The following is a 22,991-nucleotide window of genomic DNA, read 5'->3' as shown; positions in this document are numbered from 1 at the left end:
TACAGTGCAAAAAAAATAAACTGCTTTTATTAAGTGTTGGTTTTAATAGCAAAAAACGAAGAAAAAATATCAAATAATAAATTATTAAAAATTGAAATGAAAATTTTGTTAAAATAGCTAAAAAATGTTTGTTTTTGTAAAAATCAATAAATTGATGATAATCTCTTTTATAAAAATTATTTATTTAAATAAATTGAAAATTAAATGTACAAAAAATATTAACAATAATAAAAGTAATTTTTTTAATTAATTATACTTCAGATCAATATGGAGAACCTAATGAGATAAAAGTGAAGAGCTTAAAAACTTTTTTTATTAATTTATATAAATTTAAAGGATATTAATAAAAAAATTAATAATTACTTCTTCCAAATTATTATATTTTTTAATCTATTACATCATTTATTTTTTTTCAAAAATATTGAATAGCAATTTATGAAATTTAATTAATTAATTAATTTTAAATGGATAAAAAGAACAAATAAATATAATAATTAATTAATTAATTATCAAATATTAATTTATATATTTGGTACTATGAAGAGATATCACAAAAAAATTAATTTAATATTTACTATAGAGAATATACAATTGGAGCATTTTAGGGCCAATAGGTAAAAAAAGTATTACCTATCATAAAATAGATTTAGAAAAAAAAATATTCATTATTTATATAAAAATTATTTGAAGTATCACAAATCATGATATTTCAAATGCATCTATATGTGATTTTATTAAAATTAGATAGGTAACTTTTAATATTTTAAAAAAACTATTTTTTTTGCTTTAAGAAAAGATCCATACATAAATTAGAAGCTTAAAGTTAATGTTTAAGAGATGATGTAAATAAAATATCTTATGATTTCAGTATAAATATTGGCCAAAATTTTGCTTATTTTTCATATTTATCAGAGCAAATACTTTAGAATCTAAAAAATAAGGACAGAGGTTAAATAAAATTTAATATCTCTAGTTAAGAGTTTTAAGCAAACCTTTATAATCCAATTATATCTTTGAAATAAATTAAATTTTCCAGTATAAGCTTTAAAAATATTTTTAATTATTTTTTAAAGATAGAAATTCAATAAATAGATTCTAAAAAGAAAAATATTTATTTGGTTTGAAAATTGTAAACTATTTTATTTTAAGAATTCATAAATTAAAAACTAATATTCAGAATTCTATATAATTTTATGTATTTTTAAGTGGTGTATTAAAGTATTTATTTATTTATTTAGTTATCTATCTTTTTCTTATATTATTGAATTTTCACTAATAAAAATATTTTAGCTTATTAAAAAAATGTATTTTTAGAATATTTATTTGAGAAAAAAATCATGAGAAAAATTAGAACAAATTATTAAGACAGACCTAATAGTTAGTTTTCTTTACACTAACTTTACTCAACCAATAAAATATAAAATACATATTATGACTATTATTTTTTTCTGAATTACTCATTTTTATTATTCAAATCTCAATATTTAAATTTATAAACAAATTCATTCAACTATTATCATTCATTTATTTGATTTTTTATTTCCTCCTTACTTTATTTTTCAAAATTAATCAACTATTAATGCTTCTTTTAAGATATATTTTTGTTAGTGATTATATAAATTGAAATATAAGCATAGATCTTTTTAAGATAGATTTTATTTATATTAATCTTAGATTTCTACTTAATAGGAATAATCTGGGTAATTTAATACCTCAACTTACTATCTTTCTAGCCAAACTCTCAACTCTAAAGTACTATTTTCATCTAGCAATTATGTCTTATCTCCTTTTACAAATTTATCTATTCCATCACCTCCTGAGTATTTCATCTTATTATTTTCAAATCTAAAATAGTAGCTCATTTGATCATAATGTCCTAAATTTTTATTGAAATTCTCATTTTTCATTAATCCTATCTTAAAATAACCCTAATCTCCCTTTTGAAATTAAATCCTAAATATGTATTTTTTATCTCTTTCCAATATCTAAGAAATGCAATTACTATAACAATTTTTGTAACGCCCTTAGTACCTAGCTTCATTTGTAGAAATTTCAAATTAGTTATTCATATTTTTGACTATTTCTATTCTCTAGTTTCCATCATAAAAACTGCTTTTCTAAAATTATAATTCATTCAAGATATTCTTCCCTTTTAACAATAATAAATCAAAGATTGGAAATTGTTTTAAGGTATTTTCAAATTCAGGTTTTTTAAATCTAAATGATTCTAGTATTTTTTATTGAACTATATATGTCTAACTGTTATCAAAGTTTTATTGGTTTTCATTTAGAATCTATTTCTTTTTTACTATTTTAACAAACTCTTTTATATAATTTGATTCTAGACTCCTCAAAATGTTAAAGCTTTATTCTTCAGAGAACATTTGGTCTGTGTTTATATTTTTTGAAAATGGATATGTTTCTATTAAGTATCTCATCATGTTATCTCGATAATTATTTGAGATAAAATTGAATTTATTATCAAAAACATTAAGTAGATTTGATATTTAAAATGAATTCTTAACTGATTAGAGGTGTTAAGGATCATCTTATATTTAGATCAAATGCTCAACATATTCATTTACACTGTTTATTTTTTCATCATTTAATTCTGAAAATCGGATAGATTTTTTACCTTCTTAATTCATTTTGTCAAATGAAATTTATTCAAAAAAGAGACTTAGTTTTTACATTTATTGTCTAATTTGATTCAAAAACACTTCACTGCAATAATTTGTTTTGTTAGAAATTAATTTCATTAATTAATCTATTTTACTATTATCTTGTTATGGTAAAATATTATTATTTAAGTTATTATCAGCCCTGACTTGACTTTATATTTAATCTTCAAAAAAGTTAAACTAATCTAAAAAATCTAATAAAAATACTTTGCTTTTGTTTAATTTGTCAAAATCGATTAATTGTTGAATATTATCGCATTAATTGAGCAAATCTTAGAGCAGCTGTGTATTTTTACCTTTATTTAACTCTATTTACTAAATGAATTCTTTACATTACTTTTGGTAGAGCGCAAAAGACTTATTCTAATCTTAAAGGAGCAGTGATTTTAAGTTTTGAATTTAAGAAATTTCTTGATACCTTTTCAAAATTTACTCTTTACCAAAAGGCATTTCGAGAGCTTAATTGATTGCTTTTTTCTAAGCAACATCGATTTTTTTAATGATTTCATCTTTTAGCAAAGTGAAGTATGAATTGATTTAATTGAGGATGCTTTATGTAGAATTGAGATTCATAGCTTTCAAATGAATATTCTGAACGATCTGCTAATCATTGAGAGGTGGCCATTTATAATGAAAATCAGAATCTGAATTTTCAATAATTTTTTAGATGAGCATGTAATTGGCACCTCTAAATTGCAAATCTTATTCAAAGCAATCAACACATTAGAATATGTTAGAGTTAGGAAGGGATGAAATTTCATTAACTTAGATAAAAGCAAGTTTATTTTGAGGATGAAAGTTACAATTTTATTGAATAGGAATACTGTTTGGAGCTAATTAATCCATTTTATATGAATAAGCTTAGATATATTTATTACAAAATTTAAACTCTTAAATTTTTGCTTTAATTTATTAAATAAAAATCAGGAGATTGAAATTTTATCATATAAAGTATAAATTATATAAGTAAATAAATAAATAAATATTATATATATCTATTAGAATATTTAATGTATCTTTAAAAATAAGAAACAATATTCTAGTTAAAAACATTTAATTTTATATTGGATTTCAATACTCAACCAATAAAATATAAAATAAATAATATATATGCCTATTATTTTTTCACTACATTGTATTTATTATTAATAATTATCATTCGAATCTTTATATTTAAATAAAAAAACAAATTTAACTATATTTTTAAATCATTCATTCATTTATTTGATTTTAAATTTCCTCCTTACTTTATTTTTCAAAATTAATCAACTATTAATGCTTCTTTTAAGATATATTTATCTTAGTGCCCCAATAAATAGAAAAATAAACATAGATCTTTTTAAAATAGATTTTATTTATATTAATCTTAGATTTCAACTTAATAGGAATAATCTGGGTAATTTAATACCTTAACTTACTATCCTTCTAGCCAAACTCTCAACTCTAAAGTACTATTTTCATCTAGCATTTGTGTCTTATCTCCTTTTACAAATTTATCTATTCCATTACCTCCATAGTATTTCATCTTATTATTTTCTAATTTAAAATAGTAGCTCATTTTATCACAATATCCACAATTGCTATTGAAATTCTCATTTTTCATTAATCCTATCTTAAAACAACCCTTATCTCCCTTTTGAAATTAAATCCTAAATATGTATTTTTTATCTCTTTCCAATATCTAAGAAATGCAATAAATAGAATAATTTTTATATTGCCCTTAGTAGTTAGCATGATTTATAGAAATTTCAAATTAGTTATTTATATTTTTAACTATTTCTATTCTCTAGTTTCCATCATATAAATTGCTTTTCTAAAATTATAATTCATTCAATACATTCTTCTCTTTTAACAATAATAAATCAAAGATAGGAAATTGTTTTAAGGTATTTTCAAATTCTGGTTTTTCAAATCTAAATGATTCTAGTATTTTTTATTGAACTATATATGTCTAACTATTATCAAAGTTTTATTGGTTTTCATTTAGAATCTATTTCTTTTTTACTATTTTAACAAACTCTTTTATATAATTTGTTTCTAGATTCCTCAAAATATTAAAGCTTTATTCTTCAGAGAACATTTCGTCTGTGTTTATATTTTTTGAAAATGGATATGTTTCTATTAAGTATCTCATCATGTTATCTCGATAATTATTTGAGATAAAATTGAATTTATTATCAAAAACATTAAGTAGATTTGATATTTAAAATGAATTCTTAATTGATTAGAGGTGTTAAGGATCATCTTATATTTTGATCAAATGCTCAACATATTCATTTACACTGTTTATTTTTTCATCATTTAATTCTGAAAATCGGATAGCATTTTTACCTTCTTGATTCATTTTGTCAAATGAAATTTATTCAAAAAAGAGACTTAGTTTTTACATTTATTGTCTAATTTGATTCAAAAACTCTTCACTGCAATAATTTGTTTTGTTAGAAATTAATTTCATTAATTAATCTATTTTGCTATTATCTTATTATGGTAATATATTATTATTTAAGTGATTTTCAGAGCTGACTTGACTTTATGTTTACTCTTCAAAAAAGTTAAACTAATCTAAAAAATCTAATAAAAATACTTTACTTTTGTTTAATCTATCAAAATCAATTAACTGTTGAATTTAGTCGCATTAATTGAGCAACTCTTAAAGCAGCTGAGTATTTTTACCTTTATTTAATTCTACTTACTAAATGAATTCTTTACACGATTTTTGATAGAGTGCAAAAGACTTATTCTAATCTTACATGAGCAGTTATTTTAAGTTTTGAATTTAAGATATTTCTTGATATCTTTTCAAAATTTACTCTTTGCCAAAAGGCATTTCGAGAGCTTGATTGATTGCTTTTTTCTAAGCGACATCAATTTTTTAAATGATTTCATCTTTTAGCTAAGTGAAGTAAGAATTGATTTAATTTAGGACGCTTTATGTTGAATTGAGATTCTTAGCCTTCAAATGAATATTCTGAATGATCTGCTAATCATTGAGAGGTGGCCATTTATAATGAAAATCAGAATCTGAATTTTCAATAATTTTTTAGATGAGCATGTAATTGGCACCTCTAAATTGCAAATCTTATTCGAAACAATCAACACATTAGAATATGTTAGAGTTAGGAAGGGATGAAATTTCATTAACTTAGATAAAAGCAAGTTTATTTTGAGGATGAAAAATACAACTTTATTGAATAGGAATACTATTTTGAGTTAATTAATCCATTTTATTTGATTAATTGAATATTCTTTAGTTAGATATATTATTTATTACAAAACTTAAAATCTTAAATTTTTGATATTGTTTTGATTTATTAAATAAAAATCAGAAGATCGAAATTTTATCATAGAAAGTAAAAAAGAAATAAGTAAATAAATAAAAATTAAATATATCTATTAGAATATTTAATGGATATTTTAAAATAAGAACTATTATTCTAATTTAAAATATTTTTAATATGGATTTAGATTAAAACACACCTAAAATCTAATTTGTTTTACAATCTTTTATTGAACTAATAAAATATAAAATACATATAATGCAATTTATTTTTATTTACTCTATTGTTTTTATTATTAATGATTATAATTTAAATTTCTATGCTTAAATTAAAATACAAATTCAACTATTATTTTTAAATCATTCATTCATTGATTTATTTAATTATTTCATTTTTAATTTCATCCTTATTTTAATTTTCAAAATTACTCAACTACTAATGCTTCTTTTAGGATATATTTTTGTTATTGACCACGTAAATACAAATATAAACATAGATCTTTTTAAGATAGATTTTATTTATATTCATCTTAGATTTCAACTTTATAGGAGTAATATGGGTAATTTAATACTTCAACTTACTATCCTTCTAACCAAACTCTCAACTCTAAAGCACTATTTTCATCTAGCAATAATGTCGGATCTCCTTTTACAAATTTATCTATTCCATAATATCCTAAGTGATTTATCTTATTATTTTCTAATCCAAAATAGTAACTCATTTAATCATTATATCCCTAAAAGCTATTGAATTGTTCATTTTTCATCAATCCTATCATAAAATAACCATAAGAATCCTTTTGTAATTTAATCCTAAATATGTATTTTTTATCTCTATCCAATATCTAAGAAATGCAATTCGTTTCACTGCCTTTATAATTCCCTTAGTAGTTTGTTTCATTTATAGAAATTTCAAATTAGCTATTCATATTTTTAACTATTTCTATTCGTTAGTTTCCATCATAAATAGTGCTTTTCTAAAATTATAGTTCATTCAAGATACTTTTCCCTTTTAATAATAATAAATTAAATATAGGAAATTGTTTTAAAATATTTTCAAATTCAAATTTTTCAAAACTAAATAATTTTAGTATTTTTTATTGAACTCTGCATATTTTACTATCATCAAAATTTTATTGATTTTCACTTAGATTCTATTTCTTTTTTACTATTTTAATAAGCCCTTTAATATAATTTGTTTCTAGACTCCTCACAATATTAAAGCTTTATTCTTCAGTGAACATTTGGTCTGTGTTTATATTTTTTGAAAATGGATATGTTTCAATTAAGTATCTCATTAAGTTATCTCGATAATTATCTGAGATAAAATTGAATTTATTATCAAGGACATTGAATAGATTCGATATTTAAAATGAATTCTTAACTGATTAGAGGTGTTAAGGATCATCTTATAATTTGATCAAATGCTCAACATATTCATTAACACTGTTTATTTTTTCATCATTTAATTCTGAAAATTGTATAGATTTTTTACCTTCTTTATATATTTTATCAAATGAAATTTATTCAATAAAGAGATTTAGCTTTTACATCTATTGTCTAACTTGATTCAAAAACTATTCACTGCAATAATTGGTTTTGTTAGAAATTAAATTCATTAATTAATCTATTTTACTATTATCTTGTTATGCTAATAAATTATTATTTAAGTGATTATCAGAGCTAACTTGGCTTTAAGTTTAATCTTCAAAAAGGTTAAGCTAATCTAAAAAATATAATAAAAATACTTTGCTTTTGTTTAATCTATCAAAATCGATTTATTGTTGAATTTAGTCGCATTGATTGAGCAACTCTTAAAGCAGCTGAGTATTTTTACTTTTATTTAATTCTACTTACTAAATAAATTCTTTACACGACTTTTGGTAGAGCTCAAAAGACTTATTCTAGTCTTATATGAGCAGTTATTTTAAGTTTTGAATTTAAGATATTTCTTGATACCTTTTCAAAATTTACTCTTTACCAAAAGGCATTTCAAGAGCTTGATTGATTGCTTTTTTCTAAGCGACATCTATTTTTTTAATGATTTCATCTTTTAGCTAAGTGAAGTAAGAATTGATTTAATTAAGGATGCTTTATGTTGAATTGAGATTCATAGCCTTCAAATGAATATTCTGAACAATCTGTTAATCATTGAGAGGTGGCCATTGAGAATGAAAATCAGAATCTGAATTTTCAAAAATTTTTTAGATGAGTATGTAATTGTCACCTCTAAATTGTAAATCTTTTTCGAAGCAATCAATACATTAGAATATGTTAGAGCTAGGAAGGGATGAAATTTAATTAACTTAGATAAAGGCAAGTTTATTTTGAGGATGAAAGATACAATTTTATTGAATAGGAATACTATTGGGAGCTAATTAATCCATTTTATTTTATTGATTGAATATGCTTAGTTAGATATATTTTTTATTATAAAACTTAAAATCTTAAATTTTTGAGATTACTTTGATTTATTAAATAAAAATTAGAAGATTGAAATTTTATCATAGAAATTATAAAAGAAATAAGTAAATAAATAAAGATTATATCTATTAGAAGGTAAATTTTAAAAGTATTATTCTAATTAAAAATATTTTTAAATTGGATTTCGAAAAGAAAAAAAAAATTGTATTTTTAAAAACTGAAAGGAAAAAAAAATTAGAAAAAAATACTAAATTGAAAAGAATTTAATCCTGTAAATAGATGAAATGAAAACCAAAAAAATTTTTTATTGTAAAATTTTTTTCCATTTTATAATCAAATAATTCGAAAGTACAATGTAAAATTTTGATTGCTTGTAAATAAAAAGTTATGAAGTTTATAAATTAATATTTGATAATTATTATTTTGTATTGTATTTGTTCTTTTTATCCTTTTATAATTAATTAATTAAATTCGACAAATTGTTATTCAATATTTTTGAAAAAAAAGAAATGATATAATAGATTAAATATTACAAAAATTTAGAAGAAGTAATTATTAATTTTTTCATTAATATCCTTTAAATTTATTTAAATTAATAAAAAAAGTTTTAAAACTCTTCACTTTAATCTCATTAGGCTCTCCATATTAAGATGAAGTATATTTAATTAAAATATTATTTTTATTATTATCAATATTTTTTAATAGATATTCTCATCATTATTCATTGATTTTTATTAAAACAAACATTTTTTAGATATTTTAACTTAATTTTTATTTCAATTTTCATTTTTAAATTATTTATTTTTTCCTTTTTCTTTTTATTGTACTAGCTTTTTTTTTCGTTCTTTGTTAATTTAACTAAATTAATTAATTAATCTTATTATTTCATATTTTATCTTCATTTTTTCCTTCTAATTAACTATTAAATTATATCTTTTTTCTTCGATATTTAAAAAGTTCTATTTTAATTGGTGATGAAGGAGTATAAGGCTTAGCTTCTGGTTTAGAAAAGTGCATTAATCTCTCAAATTTGACACTTTAAGTTGGGTAAAAACACTTTATTTATTTTGGATTGAGATATATTTAATTATAAATATTAATTAAAAATAATAAATTTATTTTTTGTTTTTATTGTGCTTGCTTTTTTTTCTTCTTTCTTTGTTAATTTAACTCATCAATTTATTTTCTACTTTTGCTTTTATTATTAATTAATTTTATTATTTTATATTTTTTCCTTATAATTTTCTTTTTTATTTATATATTTTTTCTTCAATATTTAAAAAGTTTTAATAAAATTGGTGATTTAGGTGCAACATTTTTAGGCTCTAGTTTAGCAAAGTGCATTAATCTCTCAAATTTGACACTTTACCTTTCGTAAAAATAGTTTATTTATTTTTAATGTGATATTTAATTATAAAAACTAAATTAAAACAATTAAGCTCTTTTTTATTTTTCTTTTTATTATGCTTGGTTTTTCAATTTAACTCATCATTTTATTTTCATTTTTTGCTTTTATTATTAATTAATTAATCTTATTATTTCATATTTTTCCTTCATGTTTGTCCTTCTAATTAACTATTTAATTATATATTCTTTCTTGAATTTTTAAAAAGTTCTAATAAAATTGGTGATACATACATACATACATACTCGCACATGGTTACATGCACTCGGGATAGGGGCCCTATATATAATTACTTATACATTATTATTATACGTATACCAATTTATTTATATATAATTGTGGGTAATATACTAGAAGGGAAGGGTCACCTACACCCTAATGGCATTTCTACTAATCTTCCATGATTTGACTACGCATTATGCTCGCTTCCCATTTGTATTCCAGATCTTCTGTTCAGAATGGGGCCTCCTCTTTACCACCTATCAGATTTGGCCCTTCCCTCCTACCAAGGAGACCGCTGGTAACATTCACATTTTTACATGGAATTTTTCGAAATAAAGGGGGCGGTATAGGATTCGAACCCCCGATATCACTGCTAAGACCCTCCGACTCGCCCACTCGAGCCGCTTAGCCCTAAAATTGGTGATGAAGGTGCATCAGGCTTAGGTTCTGGTTTAGCAAAGTTGATTAATCTCTCAAATTTGACACTTTAACTTAGGTAAAAACAGTTTATTTATTTTGGATTGTGTTAAATATAATTATAAAAACTAATTATAAAGCTTTTTTTTCTTCTTTCTTTGTTAATTTAACAAATTATTTTATTTCCAATTTTTGCTTTTATTAATTAATAAATCTTTTTCATATATTTTCTTAATTTTTTCCGACTAATTAACTAATTAATTAAATAATTTTTCTTCATTATTTAAAAAGTGTTAATTAAATTGATGATAAAGGTGCATCCGGCTTAGGTTCTGGTTTAGAAAAGTGCATTAATCTCTCAAATTTGACACTTTAACTTAGGTAAAAACAGTTTATTTATTTTGGATTGTGATATTTTTTTTTTAATAAAACTAATTAAAAACAATAAAGTTTTTTTTCTTTTTCTTTTTATTGTGCTTGCTTTTTTTTCTTCTTTCTTTATTAATTTTACTCATTATTTTATTTTCAAATTTTTCTTTTATTATTAATTAATTAATCTTAATTAACTAATTAATTATATATTTATTCTTCAATATTTAAAAAGTGGCAATTAAATTGGTGATGAAGGTGCATCAAACTTAGGTTCTGGTTTAGGAAAGTGCATTAATCTCTCAAATTTGACACTTTAACTTGAGTAAAAACGTTAATTTATTTCATTTTTTCCTTCTAATTAACTAATTAATGATATATTTATTCTTCAATATTTAAAAAGTTTTAATAAAATTGGTATACTTAGTGAATAAAACTTAGGTTCTGGTTTAGGAAAGTGCATTAATCTCTCAAATTTGACACTTGGCATTAAGTAAAAACAGTTTATTTATTATGGAATGTGATATTTTTAATTATTAAAACTAATTAAAAACAATAAAGTTTTTTTTTTTATTTTTATTGTGCTTGCTTTTTTTTCTTCTTTCTTTGTTAACTAACGGTACGAAAAAAATTTTTTTTTAATTCTAAAAATTTTAGAATAGTGAGGTCAAATTTTATGTGCTAAATTCAAAAATGAAAGAATTTTTTAAATTAAAATTGACCTTGCTATGCTACCTAAAAAAAACTTATTTTCATACCCCCCCCCCCCCTTAACTCATCATTTTATTTTCAAATTTTTCTTTTATTAGCAATTAATAAATCTTATTATTTCATATTTTTTCTTCATTTTTTCCTTCTAATTAACTAATTAATTATATTATTATTCTTCAATATTTAAAAAGGGGCAATTAAATTGGTGTACTTGGTGCATAATAATTAGGTTCTGGTTTAGGAAAGTGCATTAATCTCTAAAATTTGACACTTTAAGTTGGGTAAAAACAGTTTATTTATTTTGGATTGAGATATATTTAATTATGAATACTAATTAAAAACAATAAAACTCTTTTTTCTTTTTCTATTTATTGTGCTTGCTTTTTTTATTAATTCTACTCATCAATTTATTTTAAACTTTTGCTTTTATTATTAATTAATTAATCTTATTATTTCATATTTCTTCATTTTTTCCTTCTAATTAACTATTTAATATTTTTTTCTTCAATATTTAAAAAGGTTCAATTAAATATATTATTTAGGTGCATTAGGCTTAGGTTCTGGTTTACAAAAGTGCAATTATATCACAAATTTGACACTTGGACTTTAGTAAAAACAGTTTATTTATTTTGGATTGTGATATTTTTAACTATTAAAAAAAAAATAAAACAAAAAAAAGCTCTTTAAATTTTATTTGATTTATTCTTTTTTCTTTTTTATACCTCTAATGTTATTTTATTTACTAATTTTAAAAATAATTTTTAATTAAAAAATTTATTTTATTTAGTATTTATTTAAAGTTTACACTAATTTTTAATAAAAGTGAAAATAGTATAAAAGATTCATAATAATCCAAAGTAAATAGCAAGTTTTTTAAATTAAAAAGATTAGTTGCCCTTAAAAACACATTCTAATGATTAAAAAGTGGTAAAAAAAGGATGAATAAATATTAAATGTTTGAATAATTAAATATTATATTTTTTATTATATAATATTTTATCCTAAAATATAAATAGTTAGATAGATAGATTTTATTATTGTTTTTATATTTATATATATCATTCATATTTTGTAAGTTTATAAATAATTTTTTTAAAATAAAAAAATTAAATTATTTAAATAAATTAATTCCTCTTAAGCCAATTCTCTGTTTCTCCAAAAAAAAACGATCAAATCATTTGAAACTTTTAGTGTTATATTATATCTTATTAAATTAATTATAAATGCCAAACTTTTATATGACAGTTATATTTTAATCTTAAATACTATTGATCAATCATATTTCTATCTATTTTTTATTTATCATGATTAATTAAATACTATGATTTAAATAAAACCGGAGAAATCAAATTTTACTTTTTATTTTAACCTTTGTGGTTTTCTAAAAGCTAGTTTGTTTGTTCTACACTAATTTTACTGAACCAATAAAATATAAAATACATATCATACCTATTATTTTTTATTATATTGTATTTATTATTAATAATTATTATTCTATCCTCTAAATTTCAATTTAATAACAAATCCATTCAACTTTTATCATTCAATGATTTATTTATTTGATTTTGAATTTCATCCTTACTTTAATTTTCAAAATTACTCAACTATTAATGCTTCTTTTAAGATATATTTATCTTAGTGCCCAATCAAATAGAAATATAAACATAGATCTTTTTAAGATAGATTTTATTTATATACATCTGAAATTTCAATTTTATAGGAATAATCTGGGTAATTTAATACCTTAAGTTACTATCCTTCTAACCAAACTCTCAACTCTAAAGTACTATTTTCATCTAGCAATTATGTCTTATCTCCTTATACAAATTTATCAATTCCATAACCTCCTTCATATTTCATCTTATTATTTTCTAATTTAAAATAGTAGCTCATTTTATCATTAAATCCCCAATCTCTATTGAAATTCTCATTTTTCATTAATCCTATCACAAATTATCCATTATTTCCCTTTTGAAATTAAATCCTAAATATGTATTTTTTATCTCTTTCCAATATCTAAGAAATGCAATTAGCAGACAAATTTTTATAACTCCCTTAGTAGTTAGTTACATTTATAGAAATTTCAAATTAATTATTCATATTTTTAACTATTTCTATTCGCTAGTCTCCATCATATTAATTGCTTTTCTAAAATTATAGTTCATTCAAGATATTCTTCTCTTTTAACAATAATAAATCAAAGAAAGGAAATTGTTTTAAGGTATTTTCCAATTCAAGTTTTTCAAATCTAAATGATTCTAGTATCTTTTATTGAACTTTGTATGTTTAACTTTTTTCAAAGTTTTATTGGTTTTCATTTAGATTCTATTTCTTTTTTACTATTTTAACAAACTCTTATATATCATTTGTTTCTAGACTCCTCAAAATATTAAAGCTTTATTCTTCAGAGAACATTTCATCTGTGTTTATATTTTTTGAAAATGGATATGTTTCAATTAAGTATCTCATCAAGTTATCTCGATAATTATTTGAGATAAAATTGAATTTGTTATCAATAACATTAAGTAGATTTGATATTTAAAATGAATTCTTAACTGATTAGAGGTGTTAAGGATCATTTTATAATTTGATCAAATGCTCAACATATTCATTTACATTGTTTATTTTCTCATCATTTAATTCTGAAAATCTGATAGCTTTTTTACCTTCTTGATTCATTTTATCAAATGAAATTTATTCAAAAAAGAAACTTAGTTTTTACATTTATTGTCTAATTTGATTCAAAAACTCTTCACTGCAATAATTGGTTTTGTTAGAAATTAATTTTATTAATTAATCTATTTTATTATTATCTTGTTATGGTAATATATTATTATTTAAGTTATTATCAGAGCTGACTTGACTTTATGTTTAATCTTCAAAAAAGTTAAGCGAATCTAAAAAATCTAAAAAAAATATTTTGCTTTTGTTTAATCTGTCAAAATCGATTAATTGTTGAATTTTGTCACATTGATTGAGCAACTCTTAAAGCAACTGTGTATTTTTAGCTTTATTTAACTCTACTTACTAAATGAAGTCTTTGCATGATTATTGGTAGAGCGCAAAAGACTTATTCTAGTCTTGCATGAGTAGTGATTTTAAGTTTTGAATTTAAGAAATTTCTTAATACCTTTTCAAAATTTACTCTTTACCAAAAGGCATTTCGAGAGCTTGATTGATTGCTTTTTTCTAAGCAACATCGATTTTTTTAATGATTTCATCTTTTAGCGAAGTGAAATAAGAATTGATTTAATTGAGGACGCTTTATGTTGAATTGAGATTCTTAGACTTCAAATGAATATTCTGAACGATCTGCTAATCATTGAGAGGTGGCCATTTATAATGAAAATCAGAATCTGAATTTTCAATAATTTTTTATATGAGCATGTAATTGGCACCTCTAAATTGTAAATCTTATTCGAAGCAATCAACACATTAGAATATGTTAGAGTTAGGAAGGGATGAAATTTCATTAACTTAGATAAAAGCAAGTTTATTTTGAGGATGAAAGATACAAGTTTATTGAATAGGAATATTTTTATGAGCTAATTAATCCATTTATTTGATTGATTGAATGTGCTTAGATATATTAATTACTAAAAAACTTAAAATCTTAAATGTTTGAAATTTTTTTGATTTATTAAATAAAAATCAGAAGATTGAAATCTAATCATAGAAAGCAAAAAAGAAATAAGTAAATAAATAATTTAAGATTACTTATAAGAATATTTAATGTAAATTAAAAAAAAGAAGTAATATTATATATATAGTACCCTAGGGTACTGCCTTTTTCAAGGCTAAATACACGAATATTAATAAGATTTATAACAATTTTTTATTTATTATTGATAAAAACTCTTATTGTTTTTTAGACTGAATGTTATTATTATACACTTATATAAAATTAGTAAAATAGAGAGTATTTAATTTTACAATTTCAAAATATTGTTTTTCTTTTCTTTTTTTACATAATTAAAAATATACATGGTTATTGCTTTTAATTATTTTAATAAATTGAGAGCTGAAATATGGATTAATCTTTTTATTCAGTATTTATTTAGTGAATAAAAAAATTAAAACAGATCTAATAGTTAGTTTGCTTTACACTAATTTTACTGAACCAATAAAATATTAAATACATATCATGCCTATTATTTTATCACTACATTGTATTTATTATTAATGATTATTATTCGATCCTCTATATTTCAATTTATAAACAAAATTCATTCTACTATTATCATTCATTCATTTATTTATTTGATTTTAAATTTCATCCTTAATTTAATTTTCAAAATTACTCAACTATTAATGCTTCTTTTAATATATATTTATCTTAGTGCCCGTATAAATAGAAATATAAACATAGATCTTTTTAAGAAAGATTTTATTTATATTCATCTGAAATTTCAATTTTATAGGAATAATCTGGGTAATTTAATACCTCAAGTTACTATCCTTCTAACCAAACTCTCAACTCTAAAGTACTATTTTCATCTAGCAATTATGTCTTATCTCCTTTTACAAATTTATCAATTCCATATTATCCATGGTATTTCATCTTATTATTTTCTGATTTAAAATAGTAGCTCATTTTATCCTTAAATCCTAAATCTCTATTGAAATTCTCATTTTTCATTAATCCTATCATAAAGTAACCATTATCTACCTTTTGAAATTAAATCCTAAATATGTATTTTTTATCTCTTTCTAATATCTAAGAAATGCAATTAGTACTCTAATTAAAAATCGAGTTGTAGTTAGTTTCATTTATAGAAATTTCAAATTAGTTATTCGTATTTTTAAGTATTTCTATTCGCTACTTTCCATCTCCTAAATTGCTTTTTTAAAATTATAATTCATTCAAGATACTCTTCCCTTTTAACAATAAAAATTCAAAGATAGGAAATTGTTTTAAGGTATTTTCCAATTCAGGTTTTTCAAATCTAAATGATTCTAGTATTTTTTATTGAACTCTGTATGTTTAACTATTTTCAAAGTTTTATTGGTTTTCATTTAGATTCTATTTCTTTTTTACTATTTTAACAAACTCTTTTATATAATCTGTTTCTAGACTCCTCAAAATATTAAAGTTTTATTCTTCAGAGAACATTTAGTGTGTGTTTAATTTTTTAAAAAATGGGTATGTTTCAATTAAGTATCTCATCAAGTTAGCTCTATAATTATTTGAGATAAAATTGAATTTGTTATCAAAAACATTGATTAGATTTTATATTTAAAATGAATTCTTAACAGATTAGAGGTGTTAAGGATCATCCTATATTTTGATCAAATGCTCAACATATTCATTTACACTGTTTATTTTTTCATCATTTAATTCAGAAAATCTGATAGCTTTTTTTCCTTCTTGATTCATTTTGTCAAATGAAATTTATTCAAAAAAGAGACTTAGTTTTTACATTTATTGTCTAATTTGATTCAAAAATTCTTCACTGCAATAATTTGTTTTATTAGAAATTAATTTCATTAATTAATCTATTTTATTATTATTTTGTTATAGTAAAATATTATTATTTAATTTATTATCATAGCTGACCTAACTTTATGTTTAATCTTCAAAAAATTTAAGCTAATCTAAAAAATCTAATAAAAATATTTTGCTTTTATTTAATTTGTCAAAATCGATTAATTGTTGAATATTATCGCATTAATTGAGCAACTCTTAGAGCATCTGTGTATTTTTAGCTTTATTTAACTCTACTTACTAAATGAAGTCTTTACACTATTTTTGGTAGAGTTCAAAAGACTTATTCTATTCTTATATGAGCAGTTTTTTTAAACTTTGAATTTAAGATATTTCTTGATACCTTTTCAAAATTTACTCTTTGCCAAAAGGCATTTCGAGAGCTTAATTGATTGCTTTTTTCTAAGCGACATCAATTTTTTTAAAGATTTCATCTTTTAGCGAAGTGAAATAAGAATTGATTTAGTTGAGGACGCTTTATGTTGAATTGATATTTTTAGCTTTCAAATGAATATTCTGAACGATCTGCTAATCATTGAGAGGTGGCCATTGATAATGAAAATCAGATTCTGAATTTTCAATAATTTTTTAGATGAGCATGTAATTGGCACCTCTAAATTGTAAATCTTATGCAAAGCAATCAACACATTAGAATATATTAGAGTTAGGAAGGGATGAAATTTCATTAACTTAGATAAAGGCAAGTTTATTTTAAGGATGAATAATACAATTTTATTGAATAGAAATACTGTTGGGAGCTAATTAATCCATTTATTTTATTGATTGAATGTATTTAGATATATTAATTACCACAAAACTTAAAATCTTAAATTATTATGATTGTTTTGATTTATTAAATAAAAATCAGAAGATTGAAATCTTATCATAGAAAGCAAAAAACAAATAAGTAAATAAACAAATAAAAATAAATATATAAATATTGGAATTTAGCATTTTACATTAAAAATATGTGTTAAATGTAAAATAGAAAGATAAATAAATTAATAGATATTTTATGAAAATTTTAATGGTTATCTCTACCTTTTATTTAAAAAGTTTGGTTGTTTTATTTCTAGAATTTTAAACATTATATCTATGGATATTTTAAAATAAGAGCTTATTAAAAATATTTGAATTCTAAATTGGATTCATATAGCTAAAAAAAAAAATGTATTTTTTGAAAATATTTTGTAATTGATTTTTTTTAAATGGAAATAATATTTAATCAAATAAATTTTTTTTGAATAATATTATAATATATTTTTTTTTAGATTTTTAATTGCATGTCCAACGAAAAAAATATTTATTTGAAAAAAAACTTACGAAGAAAAATAACGAACAAAAAAATTAAAACAGATCTAATAGCAAATTTGTTTTACACTCATTTTACTTGACCAATAAAATATATAATATATTATGCCTGTTATATTTTTACTACATTGTATTTATTATTAATAATTATTATTCTAACCTCTATATTTCAATTTATAAACAAATTCATTCAAATATTATTATTTTGAATTTCTTCCATACTTTAATTTTCAAAATTACTCAACTATTAATGCTTCTTTTAAGATTTATTTATCTTAGTGCCCTCTAAATAGAAATATAAACATAGATCTTTTTATGATAAATTTTATTTAAATTTATCTTAAATTTCAACTTTATAGGAATAATCTGGGTAATTTAATACCTCAACTTACTTTCCTTCTAACCAAACTCTCAACTCTAAAGTACTATTTTCATCTAACAATTATGTCTTATCTCCTTTAACAAATTTATCTATTCCATAACCTCCATAGTATTTCATCTTTTTATTTTCTAATCTAAAATAGTAGCTCATTTAATCATTATATCCATAATATCTATTGAAATTCTCATTTTTCATTAATCCTATCATAAAATAATTAGGATCATTTCTCTTTTCAAATTAAATCCTAAATATGTATTTTTTATCTCGTTCCAATATCTAAGAAATGCAATTAGTAATACCTTTATTACTCCCTTAGTAGTAAGTTTAATTTATAGAAATTTCAAATTAATTATTCATATTTTTAACTATTTCTATTCGCTAGTTTCCATCATATAAATTGCTTTTCTAAAATTATAATTCATTCAAGATACTCTTCTCTTTTAACAATAATAATAAATCAAAGATAGGAAATTGTTTTAAGGTATTTTCCAATTCACGTTTTTCAAAAATAAATGATTCTAGTATTTTTTATTGAACTCTGTATGTTTAACTATTATCAAAATTTTATCCGTTTTCATTTAGATTCTCTTTCTTTTTTACTATTTTAACAAACTCTTTTATATAATTTGTTTCTAGACTCCTCAAAATATTAAAGCTTTATTCTTCAGAGAACATTTCGTCTGTGTTTATATTTTTTGAAAATGGATATGTTTCAATTAAGTATCTCATCAAGTTATCTCGATAATTATTTGAGATAAAATTGAATTTGTTATCAAGAACATTGAGTAGATTTGATATTTAAAATGAATTCTTAACTGATTAGAGGTGTTAAGGATCATCTTATAATTTGATCAAATGCTCAACATATTCATTTACATTATTTATTTTCTCATCATTTAATTCTGAAAATCTGATAGCTTTTTTACCTTCTTGATTCATTTTGTCAAATGAAATTTATTCAAAAAAATGACTTAGTTTTTACAATTATTGTCTAATTTGATTTAAAAACTCTTCACTGCAATAATTGGTTTTGTTAGAAATTAATTTCATTAATTAATCTATTTTATTATTATCTTGTTATGGTAATATATTATTATTTAAGTTATTATCAGAGTTGACTTGACTTTATGTTTAATCTTCAAAAAAGTTAAGCGAATCTAAAAAATCTAATAAAAATATTTTGCTTTTGTTTAATCTGTCAAAATCGATTAATTGTTGAATTTAGTCGCATTGATTGAGCAACTCTTAAAGCAGCTGCGTATTTTTAGCTTTATTTAACTCTACTTACTAAATGAAATCTTTACACTATTTTTGGTAGAGCGCAAAAGACTTATTCTAGTCTTGCATGAGCAGTGATTTTAAGTTTTGAATTTAAGATATTTCTTGATACCTTTTCAAAATTTATTCTTTGCCAAAAGGCATTTCGAGAGCTTGATTGATTGCTTTTTTCTAAGCGACATCGATTTTTTTAATGATTTCATCTTTTAGCTAAGTGAAGTAGGAATTGATTTAATTGTGGACGCTTTATGTTGAATTGAAATTCTTAGCTTTCAAATGAATATTCTGAACAATCTGCTAATCATTGAGAGGTGCCATTTATAATGAAAATCAGAATCTGAATTTTCAATAATTTTTTAGATGAGCATGTAATTGGCACCTCTAAATTGTAAATCTTATTCGAAGCAATCAACACATTAGAATATGTTAGAGTTAGGAAGGGATGAGATTTCATTAACTTAGATAAAAGCAAGTTTATTTTGAGGATGAAAGATACAATTTTATTGAATAGGAATACTATTTGGAGCTAATTAGTCCATTTTATTTGATTGATTAAATAAGCTTAGATACTTTTTAATACAAAACTTAAAATCTTAAATTTTAGAGATTATTTTGATTAATTAAATAAAAATCAAAAGGTTGAAATTTTATCTTAGAAAGCAAAAAAGAAATAAGTAAATAAATAAAGATTATATATATTATTTAATGTATATCTTATAAAAAGAAGTAATATTCTAATTAAAAATATTTGAATTTTAAATTAGATTATAGTTTTATTATGTTTACTCTCTTTGATGAAAAAATATCTACGAACATTTTGATCAACCTAGTAATTAATAAAACTATAAAAAAAATAAATAAATGATGTAATTTAAAATATTAAATTTTATTTTTATAATAATAAAAAAAGGCATAAATACCTAACTAAATTTATAAATTTTTATTTATATAATGAAATTTATAGCTTATCCACTCCACGTAAGTCCTATAAATAAAGTATCTTATAAATTCAGAGTAGAATATTAATGAAAAAACAGCTTAACTTCTGTACTTATCAGAGTAAATTCTTTAGATTGTTAAAAAATAAGAAGAGAGCTTAGATAAAACTTAAAATCAACAATTTACAGTTATAATTAAGTCTTTATATTCCAATTATTTCTTTGAAATAAGTAATTTTTTAAGAAAGTGCTTTATAAATATTTATAATCATTTTTAATTTGTTGTTATTTCTAATATTATCTTAACTTATTTAAAAAAAATGAATTATAAAAATATTTATTCAAAAAAAAAAGGTGAAGAAAAATTAGATAAAGATAATTAAAAAAATTATCATGGCTAGTTTGTTTTACACTAATTTTATTGAGCAAAATAAAATATAAAATAAATATTATATATTATTTTTTTAGTGCAGAGTATTTATTATTAATAATTATTATTCTAACCAAAATATATAAATTTATAAACAAATTCATTTAACTATTATTTTTAAATCATTCATTAATTCATTTATTTATTATTTATTTAATTTTAATTTCTTTCATACTTTAATTTTCAAAATTACTCAACTATTAATGCTTCTTTTAAGATATATTTATCTTAGTGCCCAATCAAATAGAAATATAAACATAGATCTTTTTAAGATAAATTTTATTTAAATTCATCTTAAATTTCAACTTTATAGGAATAATCTGGGTAATTTAATACCTCAAGTTACTATCCTTCTAGCCAAACTCTCAACTCTAAAGTACTATTTTCATCTAACAATTATGTAAAATCTCCTTTTACAAATTTATCTATTCCATATTATCCATTATATTTCATCTTATTATTTTCTAATTTAAAATAGTAGCTCATTTTATCATTAAATCCATTCCTTCTATTGAAATTCTCATTTTTCATTAATCCTATCATAAGTAAACCATTATTTCCCTTTTGAAATTAAATTCTAAATATATATTTTTTATCTCTTTCCAGTATCTAAGAAATGCAATTAGTAGAATTACTTTTATAACTCCCTTAGTAGTTAGTTTAATTTAAAGAAATTTCAAATTAATTATTCATATTTTTAACTATTTCTATTCGCTAGTTTCCATCTTAAAAATTGCTTTTCTAAAATTATAGTTGATTCAAGATATTCTTCCCTTTTAACAATAATAAATCAAAGATAGGAAATTGTTTTAAGGTATTTTCCAATTCAGGTTTTTCAAAACTAAATGATTCTAGTATTGTTTATTGAACTCTGTATGTTTAACTATTATCAAAGTTTTATTGGTTTTCATTTAGATTCTATTTCTTTTTTACTATTTTAACAAACTCTTTTATATAATTTGTTTCTAGACTCCTCAAAATATTAAAGCTTTATTCTTCAGAGAACATTTCATCTGTGTTTATATTTTTTGAAAATGGATATGTTTCAATTAAGTATCTCATCAAGTTATCTCGATAATTATTTGAGATAAAATTGAATTTGTTATCAAGAACATTGAGTAGATTTGATATTTAAAATGAATTCTTAACTGATTAGAGGTGTTAAGGATCATCTTGTAATTTGATCAAATGCTCAACATATTCATTTACACTGTTTATTTTCTCATCATTTAATTCTGAAAATTTGATAGCTTTTTTACCTTCTTGATTCATTTTGTCAAATGAAATTTATTCAAAAAAGAGACTTAGTTTTTACATTTATTGTCTAATTTGATTCAAAAACTCTTCACTACAATAATTAGTTTTGTTAGAAATTAATTTCATTAATTAATCTATTTTATTATTATCTTGTTATGGTAATATATTATTATTTAAGTTATTATCAGACTTGACTTGACTTTATGTTTAATCTTCAAAAAAGTTAAGCTAATCTAAAAATTCTAATAAAAATATTTTGCTTTTGTTTAATCTGTCAAAATCCACTAATTGTTGAATTTTGTCACATTGATTGAGTAACTCTTAAAGCAGCTGCGTATTTTTAGCTTTATTTAACTATACTTACTAAATGAAGTCTTTACACGATTTTTGGTAGAGCGCAAAAG

At 21.2% G+C, this 22,991-nt stretch overlaps 8 protein-coding genes across 8 annotated transcripts in view; 2 read left to right on the top strand and 6 right to left on the bottom strand. All coding sequences in view use genetic code 6, as the record gives it.

Moving 5' to 3' along the window:
- Positions 1 to 1,362: 1,362 nt before the first annotated feature.
- Positions 1,363 to 5,944, bottom strand: TTHERM_00831570 (hypothetical protein). The gene is made up of 2 exons (XM_001013662.2): positions 5,355 to 5,944; positions 1,363 to 2,977 (listed from the first exon to the last, which is right to left on the bottom strand). Exons 1-2 carry the CDS (start codon positions 5,902 to 5,904, stop codon positions 1,560 to 1,562), a joined length of 1,968 nt encoding a protein of 655 aa, XP_001013662.2. The 5' UTR covers positions 5,905 to 5,944; the 3' UTR covers positions 1,363 to 1,559.
- A 237-nt stretch (positions 5,945 to 6,181) lies between these two features.
- TTHERM_00831550 (hypothetical protein) lies at positions 6,182 to 8,381 on the bottom strand. Its single transcript, XM_001013660.2, has one exon. It carries the CDS (start codon positions 8,343 to 8,345, stop codon positions 6,378 to 6,380), a length of 1,968 nt encoding a protein of 655 aa, XP_001013660.2. The 5' UTR covers positions 8,346 to 8,381; the 3' UTR covers positions 6,182 to 6,377.
- Positions 8,365 to 8,670, top strand: TTHERM_000831549 (hypothetical protein; the record flags this gene model as incomplete). The annotated part of the gene is made up of 1 exon (XM_012797024.1): positions 8,365 to 8,670. One exon carries the CDS (start codon positions 8,365 to 8,367, stop codon positions 8,668 to 8,670), a length of 306 nt encoding a protein of 101 aa, XP_012652478.1.
- A 1,575-nt stretch (positions 8,671 to 10,245) lies between these two features.
- Positions 10,246 to 12,423, top strand: TTHERM_00831540 (hypothetical protein; the record flags this gene model as incomplete). Its single annotated transcript, XM_001013659.2, has 7 exons — positions 10,246 to 10,505; positions 10,718 to 10,807; positions 11,031 to 11,120; positions 11,199 to 11,288; positions 11,698 to 11,787; positions 12,026 to 12,115; positions 12,330 to 12,423. 7 exons carry the CDS (start codon positions 10,246 to 10,248, stop codon positions 12,421 to 12,423), a joined length of 804 nt encoding a protein of 267 aa, XP_001013659.2.
- Positions 12,424 to 13,096: 673 nt separating this feature from the next.
- Positions 13,097 to 15,064, bottom strand: TTHERM_00831530 (hypothetical protein; the record flags this gene model as incomplete). The annotated part of the gene is made up of 1 exon (XM_001013658.2): positions 13,097 to 15,064. The coding sequence occupies one exon, from the start codon at positions 15,062 to 15,064 to the stop codon at positions 13,097 to 13,099; it is 1,968 nt and encodes a 655-aa protein (XP_001013658.2).
- Positions 15,065 to 15,797: 733 nt separating this feature from the next.
- TTHERM_00831520 (hypothetical protein) lies at positions 15,798 to 17,762 on the bottom strand (the record flags this gene model as incomplete). Its single annotated transcript, XM_001013657.1, has 1 exon — positions 15,798 to 17,762. One exon carries the CDS (start codon positions 17,760 to 17,762, stop codon positions 15,798 to 15,800), a length of 1,965 nt encoding a protein of 654 aa, XP_001013657.1.
- A 730-nt stretch (positions 17,763 to 18,492) lies between these two features.
- Positions 18,493 to 20,280, bottom strand: TTHERM_00831510 (hypothetical protein; the record flags this gene model as incomplete). The annotated part of the gene is made up of 1 exon (XM_001013656.3): positions 18,493 to 20,280. One exon carries the CDS (start codon positions 20,278 to 20,280, stop codon positions 18,493 to 18,495), a length of 1,788 nt encoding a protein of 595 aa, XP_001013656.2.
- Positions 20,281 to 21,513: 1,233 nt separating this feature from the next.
- Positions 21,514 to 22,991, bottom strand: part of TTHERM_00830510 (hypothetical protein) — a gene marked incomplete at both ends in the record, with an annotated part of 3,175 nt that continues 1,697 nt past the window's right edge. Inside the window, one exon of the mRNA XM_001013655.3 lies at positions 21,514 to 22,829. Within this exon, the coding sequence (XP_001013655.3) occupies positions 21,514 to 22,829 (1,316 nt within the window). The remainder of the gene's footprint in view (positions 22,830 to 22,991) is intronic.

This window comes from Tetrahymena thermophila (assembly GCF_000189635.1).
Source record: "Tetrahymena thermophila SB210 genomic scaffold scf_8254672, whole genome shotgun sequence".
In the NCBI taxonomy this organism is placed as follows: domain Eukaryota; phylum Ciliophora; class Oligohymenophorea; order Hymenostomatida; family Tetrahymenidae; genus Tetrahymena; species Tetrahymena thermophila.
This window is presented reverse-complemented; position numbering and strand designations above follow the sequence as displayed.